Source organism: Falco rusticolus, chromosome 2 (assembly GCF_015220075.1).
Source record: "Falco rusticolus isolate bFalRus1 chromosome 2, bFalRus1.pri, whole genome shotgun sequence".
Lineage (NCBI taxonomy): Eukaryota > Metazoa > Chordata > Aves > Falconiformes > Falconidae > Falco > Falco rusticolus.
The window spans coordinates 110,575,960-110,590,247 of NC_051188.1; the positions used below are offsets into that span (position 1 = coordinate 110,575,960).

Consider the following 14,288-nt stretch of genomic DNA (forward strand, 5'->3'; position numbering starts at 1 on the left):
CTCGCCGCCGCGGCGCACCTGCCTGCGCTGCCAGGGCCAGGCTCCCCGTGAGCCAGCCCACCCCCCCCAGCCGTAACGAAGCCATGCCGCTGTTAGGCGGGCCCCAGGGGGGCAACGAAGACGCCCGAAGCGCCAGAGAGGCCACGGGGGCCGGGACGGCCCAGTCACCGCCACCACCGGCGACGCCAGCGGAGAGGCCCGCGGCGGAGGCCTCCTCGCAGCGGCCCGCCCTACGCGGCTCTGGAGGCCCCGCCGCGTCCCGACGGCGGCTCCGCCCGCGGTGGAGGCGCCTCCGTCGGAAGTGCCGGCACGAAACCCCGCTCCGGGTCCGTCCCCCCCGCCGCCACCGGGGCGGGAAGCGGAGCCGCCCCGGCGCTGGCTGAGGGACGGCCCCCGCCGCGACGGGGAGGGGAGAGGAGGGAGGGGGAGGGGACACCGCCCGCCCCGCCGCTCCCCCCGCCCGCCCCGGCGCCCCCAGAGGCGGGCGGTCGCCGCCTGCTCGCCCGCCGCCCCTCGCCCTGCCGAGGAGGCGCTCCCCTCCCCGCGGCACAGGCCTAGGCCGCCGGCGGGCGGGCCGGGGCGGGGCGGTACCTGCGCTGGAAGTCCGACTCGAAGGGGGCCAGGTAGGGGTCCCGCTCCAGCAGCTGCGGCAGCTTCACCGGCTGCGGGGACTGCGTGCAGGTGGCGGCCGCCATCTTGCCCGCCGCGGGATCCGCGCCGTGCCGCGCCGCCGCTATATACACTCGGGGAGGGGGGCCGGGGAGGGCGGGCGAGGCGCCCCCTGCCTCTCACCGCCCGGCGCCGCCCACCGGCCGGGGCAGCCCGCCGGGGCCGGGAGGCGGCCGCCTCCACCGCCCCTCCCCGCCCGCCGTGCCAGCCGCCCGGGCCGCGCCGCGGTGCCCCCGCCACCCCCACCCCCCCCCGCAGCACCCGTGGCGGCGGTGTCGGTGTACCGAGGGGGCTGCGGGAGCCGAGGGGCGAGCGGATCGGGGGCACGCTGCCTCCCCTCGGCGCGGACGAGCGAGCGATTTGGTGTCGCTGCCCCGGCTTTGCCCGCAGGGGTTGGTAGCGCGCAGGGGGGTGGTAAAAAAGCCCTTCTCCGAACGGCGCGGGGTGCCGGCGCGGGCGGGCCGGGCCGGAGCCGCGGCGCTGGCGGAGCCGCCCCTGGGGGGAGGGAGGGAGCGCCGGGGCCTTCGCCGCGGGGCCCCGGGCGGCGGCCCGGAGTGCGGGTCTGAGAGGCTGGGCGGGGGTGAGGGGCGAGCTGCGCGCCGGCGGTACGGCGGGGAGGAGGTGGCGGTGGGAGCCGAGCCCCCGGGCTGGGCAGGGCAAGGGCCGGCAGGAGGGGGTGTCTGCCGCCGCTCGGCGGTCCCCGGTTTGTTTTCTTAGTGCCACTTTGATGTCTTTTGTCAGTGTGTCTGCTGCCGGGGGAACTCTGCGTTCCCACACGCACACACACGCAAAAATAACAAAAAAACACATCACCCCCCCCACCCCCCCTTCCCCTCCCCCCTCCCCTCCCGCCAGATTTGGTGTCATCATGAGTGCTGGAATAAATTTCTGGACTGTTTCGTAGGGTGCTGGCGTGCTCACAGACGAGCTCAGCAAAACAAGACTCCGGGGGCATCCATGAGTTCTCATAAACACCGTGTCCGAACAGCAAAATGTCGCTGTACCGGACACATAACGAATCCTAAACAAAGTAAGATTAATTCAGCTGATCCTGATGTAGCTCTAAATGCTGAATAGCACAGGTAGATTGCTGTGGAAGTTTTTGACCTAATATCAGCATGTCTGGTTTTTGGATAGGCCACCAAATATCCAAGGCAACTAATCACTAGCCTGACCATGCCTCTAGGCCAGCATTTAAGCACTTTTATTTAAGGTCCAGCAATTTTGCTTTGTTTAGACATGTAGTGAGAACGTTTATTTAGAGGCCTCTTTTGAATGCTTTTCAGCCAGGGTTTATAAACTTTTTAGCTCCTAGATACTTTTCCTCATTTCCACAACCGTCTCTTAAATTTTTATCCTCAGTTTGTAGCTCATCTCCCCTATCTTAGCTTCCTCTGAATTTTAGCACTGCTTTGCCTTCCTGTCTGCCAGATAACTAACAGCACAGCATGTAATGAACACCAGCAATTCATTTATTACTTTATTCAACACTGGCTACGTGAGATTTTCCATAATTATTTGTTTCATCAACAATATATGTTTAACTATTTCCTTCCTTCAAGCAGTTTCTAACTACGCATACAAAAATCCAAGTACTTTTGTCCTTTTTTTTCCTTATGGAGTGCAACAAGTATTCCCAGTCCGAAGAATGTGTAGGGCAATGCTCATAGTGTTTGCTATAGCAGTTGCCACAGCAGGAGCCCCAAGTGGTTTTTGCTTCCTTATTGAAAGCTGCGATAGATCAGGATTATTTTTTTCCCCAGTGTCTACCATTTCTTCAGGCTCACTTGAGACTGAGAACCTGTTTTTAAAATTACAGGTGCTTCTCAAAACTTCCTGCATGGCAGTGCTTTCAGTGCCTGTGCTAAACCAAAATTTAACAACTCTTGCCATCTTATTCTTGCTAATTGCAAACTGTGTGTATCATGTTCTTTTGCGAATGTGTCACTCATTCTCACAGTTAACTAATCTGGCAAACTAAAAGGGGAGAAATTCCAGCTGCTTATCAAGAGCCAGGAAATTGGGGTTTTACAATAGTTACGTGTTACCTGTGCTGCTACTTTGGGGCTTCCAGGTATTTGGTACTGGAGAGTTCGCCTGCTGTTGAAGTGGAGGTAGGAGAGCAATTCACTGTGATTCACAAACCTAGGAAACAAGAGCTTCACTCATAGCACAGTCTCTTTGGTTGTCTTCGTTGTCAGGAAGCTCAAGCAAGTTTGCAGCATCATTTTTACCTGTTTGGCATAAACAAAGTAGAGAGATTTATAAATCAGCATTAGCAATTGTGTAAACAGTAGGAATATATCTGTGACTTTTGGGTTCTGAAAGACAGGGACTCCTTTTTAACCTTTGGGAGATTTCCAGTTGAAATGACATAGTATTCAGCCTCACATCCAAGCAACCTTGAACTTCAGGAAGTTAAACTCTGCAAACAGGCCCTGTCCCTATAATAGAAAAAGCCCAAATGCTACATTTAACACTCTGTGAACTGGGAAATTGATAACCACATCATTTTTATCTACTCATGTTCCAGTTTACAACTTGAGCATGATTTTATTTGCCTGCTTTGTCACCAGTAACTCAAAGATACTAAGGCATATATTGTTGTGATCATCCGTTACACCATGATCTAGCTGAGACTCAAAAGCCGAGACTGGCTTTCAGGAGACTGCCATTTAGTCCTCTACCTGGAGGCAAAAATGGCAGTTCAAACAATGAATATTGTCCCAACAGCTGAATGCATCTTTGTGCATTTGTCAGAGATCGATACAAAGCTGGCAGCTGCTGCTGCCAGCAGAAGTAGGAAGAGGAGGACTGCAGTAACTGCTCTTCTGCGGGACAGCAGTGGATCATATAGGAGTGAAGTCTAAGCCGTGTGTCTGACACTCAGTTACCACTGAGGCTGAAGTGTATCAATCTGCTCCAGGTTTTCAAAGGATGCTCATGCTTAAGTTATGTATATTTTAAAATGTTGCATAGAAATGCTGAGCAGGAACTGTTTAGTTACAATTATTATAATATCAATTTAGGGGTTTTTTAATATGCAAAGTTCAAATAGAAATAAAAGTTTTGCATTAAAGAACATTCAAGATCTGGAAGGCATTGAATAAGGAGAAAAATGGCTACTCTTGTCATGCAGTGCCTCCATTTTGATTCACTAATATTTTGCATTTATTTTGCAAAAGATAACAGAGATGCTAAACTGTAGGACCTGGGTTAGGAATTTTTTTTTTTTCTTTAAGGCACTGGTTCATATTCTCCCCTATCAACAGTGACGATTTCTATCTCAGCTAGAATGGATCTACGTGGTCTGTGGCTCTTGCGGAGCCAGTTCCTGAGCTCCAGGTGCTTCTAAACCAAGTGGCTCAGAGCAGACTTGGACCCTGGTCCTGACCTGGCTCTGTAAGACACTTCCAGACCTGTCAGTCATCTTTGGGGTACAGGATTCTGCACTACAGCTGTTATGCACTACTGCTACTTTCTAGGCTGACCCAATCCCACAGGTGTGAGATAAATAGCTAGTTCATACATGAGTTACAGTGTGGTTCCTGCCATACCGGTTCTGGGATTGCCCAGTATATGGTGAGGGTTTTCTGGAGTTATCTTCGAGCCTACAGGGAGAGAAAGAGTCCAATGGACAAGGGTGATGTATGCCCAGTTTTTATTCCAATATAGGCGTAAATGGGGCATCACAAACATCCATCCCTGGACACTACAGTGTGGTCCCAAATACCACAAAGTACTCATTAACCTATTTCATCAGCTGTGCTCCATTTTAGCTGAGGGCAGTCCATAGACTCTTAGTTTCATCCATCTGAGAAGACATAGCAGGTACCAAAGACAGCAAAATATTTTTAACTCTGCTGCTGAGAACATGTAAGAATTACCAATTTCTCAAAGTGACAAGGCACAAGGCATGTCCTTTGTATGTTCCCAACTCCTCCCAGTTCCTTTTCCTGAAAGCCTTCTTAGATCTAGGTGTGGTTGGCCCACTTTGCTTGCTTACATGTGAGAAGATGTATGCATTTTTTATTGCCATTGCACCTTTTGATGTCAAAGATGAGAAGCAGTCCACAACCAAGGACTGAGACACACAGGAACACAAGGTTTCCCCTGTACTTGTACTGGATCCCACAGTGGGCACTATCAAGAAAAGGTGTTCCTGTGGACAGAGGTGGCTGTTCAAAAAAAACTGTGTATCATTATTCCAGAAGAATGGATTCTTGAAGTATTCCCTATGTCCTTTATAAAGATGTCAGACATCTGAGCATGTTACAGTACACTTTGCAGCTTCCCACCTTTGGACTGATTACTGCAAGTTAAACACGTAACACACAATGGAGCTCGAAATTTGAAGGAAAACTAGTTTATCTTGCCACATTGGCCAGCCACACTTACCCCTATTATTTGTTCAAGAATCCATAAGGAACTAGTTGCATAGTTGTCATCCAGATCCAATACAAATGCCCCCCTTAAAAAAAAAAAAATCGTTTATCTTGGTAGTCTTCTGAGACAGGTCAAACATGGGGAATGGAGATTAAACAAGCTACTTATCCCTATCTTTGGATTCTCCAAGGTGAGATACATAGGAGAAAAAAAATGGTCAGTGTTGCACAGCTGCTGCCAGAGCTAGACCTCAGCAGCATGTAACAGTTCCATAATTAAAACTGCACTTCCAGCAAGGATTCAATTATGTGATTACATATGAAGAACAAAGCACATATCCTTAAAAACTGCAGCAAACATTCCAAGAATCCATTAGTACATCTGTTAATTAGTTTATAGGTTTGGGGGTTTCATTTTTTGATTTGAGTCTTTTAAGAAATGGAGGCTGTTCACTGAGGCTGTCTTCTAAGGTCTTACCTCTGCCCTGGCATGGTATCAGGAGCTTTAAATAACAACACATCTTTAAAAATCAAAATTAGTGTACTATCTGAAATACTAAAAAGCCAGTTTCAGGGTTGTCAAATTCCAGTAAGGGCAGCTAATGGGAATGCCATTTGCACTTACCATTCAGACCAAAACGAAAACACATTCCAACAACCTGAATGCCCTAGATAATGGCTGCTTCTTGTGTTCACAATATTGCAGTATTATTATGATTTGGTGTCCTTATTTTGTATAACAGAGTATCAAAAACATGTAAATATCTTTCAGTTATTTACACAGTAATCAAGACACTTCAAAGTGTGATACCAATTAAATATCAGCAGATGTAGAACAGTATTTGTTGTGAAAATGCCTGAGCCTCACTAAAAAAAGGATTTAATTTAGCAGAAACTCTTTAGTTTCAAGTAAGAATTTGTGAAGCACTTTACAGACACAAAATACAGAAAAGCTTTAGGAATATTGTAATATTTTTGGATGTATATACTCTGTTGTATTTGTGCCTTGTATATGTATTGCTCAAAAGTGATTACTGCCAATAGTACCAACCTTCTGCAGCTGCCAATACTGCTGATTCCTGGTATTTACATACGTGTTTATGTCTTGGGGGAAGAACATAAAACATTTGGGATTCTCTCCTTAATGCCATACCCACAATAGTTGGTAACTCACCACTGTCTTACCAATGTGTGTTTCTCTCTAACACTTAGCAAATAAGTAGCTTGAGCTCTCCAGAATAGTTGTCCCAGAGGAACGTGCCCACAATTACTGCAGTGGGCTTCTGTAACAATCTGTTGGTATTAAACAGCTGATTAATACTAGCCAAATATTGTATGGTTTATATCCAATACACTTCAAATTAAGAATTAACCACCACCGCTTCAGCAGCAGTTTTGCTTTCTTGTTCGTTGGCAGGTCTTTCCTAAAATCTCTGAGAAATTATCTTACCTAGGAGGTTTCTTCAAGGCTGGTTGCGTGGTCTCACATTCCTCCCTGAAACACTGTGGGCATTTAGGCTGTCTGGCCTTTTACTCAGAAAAGAAAGTGAGGTTGCCAGGTATTGGTTTGGAGGGTAACACATCTAATCCGGGGGGAGGTCAAGTGAGGTGAGAAGAAAGGAGGAGATGCATATTGCTAATGCTCTGACAGCTCTGTCAATATAAATCCATTAGTATGTGTAGGACTATTTTAGTTTTCAAAAAGCAGCATAGTACCTAAGTCACATTCATGAATTTTAGTGTGCACTGGGTTCACCACAGTAAAAGCAGATGAATCCAGTGCAAATCATGTGTGAAATGCAGAGCTTTTGGAAGTCCAAAATGGTTTCCGCAGACAGTCTTTTAGGTCCTGGCAGTATTAATTGTGGTTTAGTTTTTGATGGCAGTCGGTGGGAATTGCCCGAATCAGTTCTCAGGTGTGACCAGTAGTGTTTTGAATGAACAGAAAGACAGGGACAAGATCCTTAGTGCTATGTTCAAAATCTTGCTGTAGGCAGAAGAGAACGCCATATATAGAACTAGGAATTTACTGTGAATCCAGTAAATATTTTAACAGTATAATTGTTGAAATTATCTGATTAATATGGGAAAAACCCCACCCTCATTAATAGTGCAATTTAACTTGTTATAAAGAAAGCTTTCTAGCACCTATGCATTTTCTTTTACTGTCATGCCCCCCCTTCCTGGTATGCCTCTGGGTCCTAAGGCTGACAAAGTCTTCCTTGGGCAGATGGGGGCATATGTGTTAACGACAATCTGCCACACACAGCCTGATGTTCACTCCTCAGTTTTTAGGTTCTCAGCTGAAATCTGACAACCACACAACAGGCTTTCCCAGATGTAGTTGACGTTAAGGATGCTGTTGGTCATGCAGGGACTGCCCAGGCCTGTCAGATCCTTTCTCCCAGTGGTACTCACAGACACAAGCTCACATGGGTTTAGCAATAGTCACTTGGGCGCTAGGCAAGCAATGACAATGGCAAAAAAATCACATGTACAGGGGTAAAATTACCCTTTTTGGTAGATGGTCTGCTTAACACAGGCTAGTCATTACGTGAGTCCAGCAGAAATGTTGCAAACTCTGTGATGACTCAAAGCTTTTTAACAGGGCTGAATGGTGGCTCTTGAAAATGACCATTTTTTCCTGTGTGGTCTTGTGTGATGGTAACACTTAAGGGTCTTAAGCATATAATGATATATAACCATTGTAAAAACACCAAAGCTGGTATAAACAACTAAAATTACAACTGTAGGGTGTAAAGCTAAATTCAGGTTTCTGTAGATGTTGGAAACCATGGTCTTACTTTCAAGGTAATGATGTAATTTGTATCTTTACATTGCATGTGTGCCTATCACTGGGTGTGTTGCACAGTGAGATAGTTCACTATCATTTCTGGATGTATATTGAACATAAGCAAATCCTACAATGACACAGTGACTGGAGCAATTTCATAATCACATCTTGGTCATATTCTGATCTAAGCAATTGTCAAAACATTGAAAACTAATATCCTTACATATGTAATGCATGTCTTGAGGTGTTGTTTTTCTGGAATATGCCTAAAGATACTATGAAGAACATCTATCATGTTCAATAATCCATCTTCATATGTGCACACCTCTGATCTCAGAAATGCTATAGTAATAGATCTCCAAAGTTACCTGATTAGCTCTAGTTGAATAATTAAGTACAGTTTTGTATTATAAACATAAGTAACATTTTGTTACCCGGTCAGCTTAGGGACTCCTGATTTCCACCATTTTCTACATGTCTTTAAAATATCCCCAGTTCAGTAAGTGAAGGCGCAGTCTTCACAGTCCCAATGGTACAGAGCTACACTTACAGATAGGCAATTCATTGCTGTAGGTATTGTATTGAACGCAACACAGTTTTCCATAGGAAATATTTTTATACCTTGATGATTCACCTTTTCTTCCTAGAGCACTCAAAATTCTGTATTTTGTAAAGATAGAAAGCTTCATACAAGATAAATGTGCATCCATGCACAGAGACACATTTTTGTTAGGAATATAGATATTCATAGGTTAGCAAGAAGTACGTCTGTCTTCACACAGAGAAACAGATTTTCTCTTGCTTGGAGGTGAATCCTTTAGGTTGGATCCTTTGTCTCTTATTACCTAGGTTTGTATTTTGCTCTTGTTTTTAAACTTAGCCATGGCATTTGAGTTAAAATAAAAGTAATATGACTTTCACTTTTCCTATATGCATGTATCATAATAAAAATATGCAGTAAACGAAGCAATATGCAGCTTACAATGCATACATTTGGAAGGGATTGCTTATACTGTGCTATCTGTGGAAGATAAAATAAGCAAATATTATTATTAATAGTTATGTTAGTTATTCAGGCTACAGCACCTCCCTCTGTATGAGTTTGTGAGGATATCCAGGATAATTAGCTGCATTTCTGTTTCCTGATTACTTTAAGTTGAAGTACATAGTAATGGTATCTATCTAATGGTAAACTATCTAGTAAGAAAGTTTACCTCCTATTATTAGATAACTTTAGTAATTCCCCTGTCTGTTTTTGTTTTGCTTTGATTCCATCTCTTCTTTGTAAAAAAGAGCTAAACATTTATAGTTTAATTCAAATAGCAATCTTTACAATTATATGCAATTTTTCATCTTAAGATATTAATTGCAATATGCGGATAACTTTTGGGTTTCCAAGTTAATGTGATCCCAGTTCCATTAGAGAGGTTTAAGGGCTGATGGCACTCAGTCAGCATTCCTCAGTTTCAAACACTCTTCCTTTCTGACGTCTCTTTGAGCCTTTTGTTTATGTCTCAAAATTCTCCCTGGATGTTGGATTCAGTCACCGAATCCTACTCAAGAAATGGTTGATATCACTGCCCCGTCTGATTTAACCAGACACTCAGTGCAGGTATTTCTCACATTTGTGTGATCAGCTCCTGCAGCAGGGCATTGTGCACCAGAAGTCAACACTTCTCAGAGTGGTTCTGGTTTCTCCTGGTTGATCATTCAGCTTCTTTGTTAAGCACTTCATTTGCTTCCTCTGCCTGCTTATTCAGAATAGCCTTCTGAACCGCACAGATCACAACCCGTGCCAGGTATTCGAGTCTTTTTGCATTATATTATCTTCTCAGGCAACATCCAGGCTCTTCATTTTTCCGCTTGTCCTATAGTTCCACCAGGACAGCAGGCCATCCCCAATGATCAGGTTGTACTTTGTTGTTTGTAAATGTGAGGTGTAAGCAATTAATTGCCTTTTTTCATATGCCAGTCTTCAGTTAGTGATCTGGTAGGGGGTAGTTGGAAATACTGTCCTAGTACTACATCTCTTCCCCAGTTTTCTCACATTTCCATGTGTGTGTTTGTGCTGGGTCTGACTGTTCCCTTACTACACTATTTCCTACCACTGTATACATGTATGGACTACTTTTTCTGCCTCTTTTGTCACCTCCCTTTTTCCACTTTTACCAAAGAAGAATATTTGAGAGTAAATGCTGACAAAAATAAGTTTTTACAGTTGCTAAGTCATACACTCTCATAGATTTTTTTGTTTGTTTTTCTTGTTCATTGTTATTTAGTGTTCCCTAGATCACTTCTTCTTTCATACAGGTTGCTAGCTCATTCCATACTGTGCCAGTATCTATAGGCTGTAAAGCTAAATGCATTTTTGTGTCCTGGACATCCTCTACAGCTCTTTAAATGTACCCTGGTCTTAATTCAAAGCTTGTGCATCTCTACTGTGTACAATACTTTTGAACAGAAGCCTGACAACTTTTTTCTGCTTCTAATACATCTCTGCTTTCTTCTGGCTTGTGATCATCCAGATGATACAATCTTTCAAATTCTGGTCTTCCTTTTAAAGCTCAGTGTTACACATCCACTAATAGTAGGCAGTTGCTACTGCAGGAGCTGACAGATTTGCAAGAATCTGAACCTCAAAGACTTAGTCCCTGATTAGTATGCCATTCCCTCAGCTCAGCAATTTCTTCCAGAAAGGAGAGGAGGATGGATGTTTCTAGGAGTAGAGTGGGCATGTCTAGCAAGGGGTTGAATGTGGTTTTCTTCTTCCTTTATTCCCCTGTAGGTGTACCTCATTTTGTCCTATACAGATAAGCCGTAATAAAAGCAAAGCCTGTACTCAGCTGGGTCAAAAGAAAGAAGCAGAGACAGAGATCTCTGATCACCAAGGAATATGATCAGTGGTTTTTAAAACAAGTACCAACAAACTTTGGGCTTCCATCCAGTGTCCACCTATCACCAGCTTTCTCTGACTGCCATCTATTTTCTCTTTCTTTCAGATTTTCAAACTGCATCACAGAGACTGCCATTTACCCAGGCAAGGCTTGCCTGGAGTGAGTCGCAACCAGATCACAGAGCAATGTAATTACTGTTTCTCTGCTTTCATCAGACCATTAGTGATCCTGAATCACCTGAGCTGACCAAAACTCATTGATTTTACTGTAAATAAGATACCTGCCAGGACACAGGAATTCACACCTGCTGCATTCCTGGTCTTCTGAGATGACTATAGGCTTCCACCTACAAAAGGTTTTGCAGAGGGTTAGTTGCTCACTAACATACTGGAAGGCTTCACAGAAGGGGTTGTCCACCTTCTCTACTGATTTGCTACACTGAAAATGTTATGTACTATACCATATACATAGCACTAAGAATTAGTCCAGTAAATATTCTAACAGTCAAAATTATCTGTTTAATGTAGAAAAGCCTAACTTTTCTTACATTATGGTCACCTTTCCAGTGTGCCTCTAGGCCCTGAGGTTGGCAGTTTAAGTATTCCTGGTGCAGAGGGAGAGGGCTTGCTTTGTGACCAGTCATCAGCCCCTGAGGTCTTCACAAGAACAGCAACGATGGTCATGTTGGAGGGCTCCAAGTCCTCAGGCTTGGGTACATTTAGTGTTATATTTTAAACCTTTTCCCTACACCATCTGCTTCCCACTCATTGATTCCCAGCTAGTTTGAATTTTGCACAATATCTTTACTCCAGGGCTCTCAGCAGGTATCTGCCATCCTCTGCAATTTTATTCCACTATTATACAAACATTAACTCTACTAAAATCAGTAGTTTCAGCAATATAAAACTGTGATTCCTTAGTGGAAAATCCAGAAGACAGGTTAGAGAGCAGTGGTTGATTTTTCAAATTCATAGTAGTTTTGCTGAAATACATAGTCAGCGAAGCTGTATAAACTGGAGGTCATTGCATCATTAAGTTCAAATTTGTCATTTAGCTACTGAAGGAAAGCATCTATAAATGGAAGACATCATGAACATTTATAATGTTGCAGTACAAAGGCCCATTTTGCAGTCTGCCTGCAATTTAGTAATTTGTCAATATACAATATAAAAAACTTGAGTCCAGTATCTCTTCCAATTTGTTCTGTTTTTCAGGATTTGCCAAAATTAATGTTACAATTCTGACACAGGCTATGAAAAGCCTTATATCCATGACTGTTGGGGCCATTAGCAAATCAGCTGATTGTATGCTATTCTTTTAACATTAACCAACTGTTCTTAGATAAATATGCTGTAGAAATACTTAAGTATTCAAAATGCTCTGTTGTGGTGAAAAATTACAAATAATTTTATGTCTTGTTTAATTCCAAGTTTTTTTCCTCAAAGAATCTGAAATATGAATTATTGTAGTAGGATAGATGACAATATGTGGACTAGTGGGTATACTGAGTCCCTGGAACACATCTGCCATTTACTTTGTGTCATCACTGACTCTAGTAACACGGTATTCTAGGCAAAATTAGTGTTATATATTTGTGCCTTAATATCAACCTTCTATAAATTTAACTTTTTTTTTTTTTTATCAGTGGTACAGTTCACTTTCTCTGGTTAGTCAGGTGAGCAGTAGTCAAATACCAACTGTATTAGTACACTATAATGAAGGAATACTTTCAAAAGTCTTTCATGTATTACCCCCATTAAAACTTAGTCTGACAAACCACACTAAGGCCTCCCCTGACATTTTTTCTGATGGTCATTACCTGGCTCTTATACCAGTTGCAGTAAAGACATTTATTTATTTAAATGAAGATATTTCTTCATTCATGAGAACATTGTCTGAATTATTAGAATTATTTGTTCTATCTCCTCCTTCCACTGGTTTAGCTGCACACAGTTAAAATACTGAATTGCTCTTACAGTTCATGAATTATCTGTTGCTTCTTGACCTATGCGCTCCTTCAGCTGTCTCCTGAGTAACTCCTATGTTGTCATCTGTTTCAACACATGCACAAGAAAAACCCACAAAGGTTTCCATCCTGGGAGCTGAGTCATTCTCTAAATCAGGATCATCATCCTGTGAACAAATAATCTTCCTCTGCAGAACTTAAGGGCAAGTATTACCTATGTGATTTTACATAGGATGTTTTAGCTTCTCTTACTTTAAATTACTTGCGTGTCTGACTGAAAAGCACATAATTTAGCAGTATCCACTAAAATTTTCTCTGTATTCATATCATATAGGTTACATAATGCCAAAAATGTCTTTATCCTTCTTAGTTCTGTGTTCTGTTTATTCCTTTATTTTTTAATCAGTTGTCATTTCAAAATATACTTACATCTTTAATGGCTTGATTTTTGTATGTACATCTAATTTCTGTGAACTATTAGTATGTTCCTGTCATCCAGGAAACCTCGAGTTCTCAAGGAACATAACCTCCTCTACAATAAAATATTTTCTCCAATCATACCATTAAAAGACACTCACAGTGAATATCAATCTGTCTTAAGTCATCCAATATACCTAACATTTAAAAGGGCTAACTAATGAGGGCATATATTAGACAACCTGAAAGTGAGGAAAAAGCAAGACCAAGTGTTTGCTTCTTATCTTTTTCTTAACACTATGAAATACCATCTATATTTTTTGTATTTTTAAATGAACAGACTTGCTTTTAATCTCTGTGCTTGCCAAAAATATATACTCTGGTATGTTGAAACCACTCTAGCACTACTACAAGTTATTAACACTATGATTTTTCCTATTTATGTCTAAAATGCTGGGTCATTTGCAGCTCTGAATAAGATTTACATGAAGACTTCTCCAGAGCTCCATGTTTCACTTGTAATACATTGCTTGAAAAAAAACGTTTCGGCTAATTTTGCCAGTGTTATTTTCATGTGTTAGCAATTTTTATGCCCGCTCTGTTTTTATAACTACTGCCTTCATTAAATTTGTAATTGCCAAAATTAATACTTTTTTAGTTTTTTCTCTTGCTTTATTTGCTTTCATGTTTATCTTCTCTTATCACTTGTCCAGCTTTTTTTTTGTTTTAATATGATTTTTTTCTGTAGGTTTTTTTTTTGTTTTGGTTTTTTTTCTTGTGGGGGTTGTGTTGTTTTGGGGGTTTTTTTTGTTTTTTTTTTTTTACAGTAAGTCATGTGGCATTGATATCCATAAAGGAATTTAAAGTTACACAGAAGAAAATTGAGCCCCATGCTGATGGATGAGACAGGCTTTATGGTTTCTCCATGATCTCATTGCATGTTGGTAAAGGGACAGGACTGTGGAATACGAGATACAAGTGTCATCAAAATATTTCCCTGGTTTTGTAAGGAGTTGCACAAGGACTCATTCCTTCTCTGTAAAATGAAGCATGGGTATTCATAACTGTAAAAAAACCCAACACTACCAACAACAGGAAAATAATGCTTGTATGTTGTTTCTTGTTTTTCTATTTTCCTTTCTATAGAATGAAGTATACATATT

The 14,288-nt window shown here is 42.6% G+C and overlaps 1 protein-coding gene and 1 long non-coding RNA gene across 5 annotated transcripts in view; one reads left to right on the top strand and one right to left on the bottom strand.

The window, feature by feature from the left end:
- Positions 1–797, bottom strand: part of GBE1 (1,4-alpha-glucan branching enzyme 1) — a 167,222-nt gene extending 166,425 nt beyond the window's left edge. Inside the window, exon 1 of one of the 2 annotated variants that reach the window (XM_037377956.1) lies at positions 592–794. In XM_037377956.1, the coding sequence (XP_037233853.1) occupies positions 592–695 (104 nt within the window). In that variant the 5' untranslated portion in view covers positions 696–794. Of the gene's footprint in view, positions 1–591 lie in introns of both variants that reach the window. The other variant, XM_037377955.1, reaches the window with a different exon arrangement.
- On the top strand, positions 391–13,682 carry LOC119143574. Of its 3 annotated transcripts, XR_005102738.1 has the most exons (3): positions 391–623; positions 1,574–1,699; positions 10,848–13,682. It is a non-coding gene; the product is annotated as an uncharacterized LOC119143574 (long non-coding RNA). The 3 variants fall into 3 exon arrangements; XR_005102739.1 differs by lacking the exon at positions 1,574–1,699; XR_005102740.1 differs by lacking the exons at positions 391–623; positions 1,574–1,699 and adding an exon at positions 843–1,061.
- Positions 13,683–14,288: the final 606 nt, after the last annotated feature.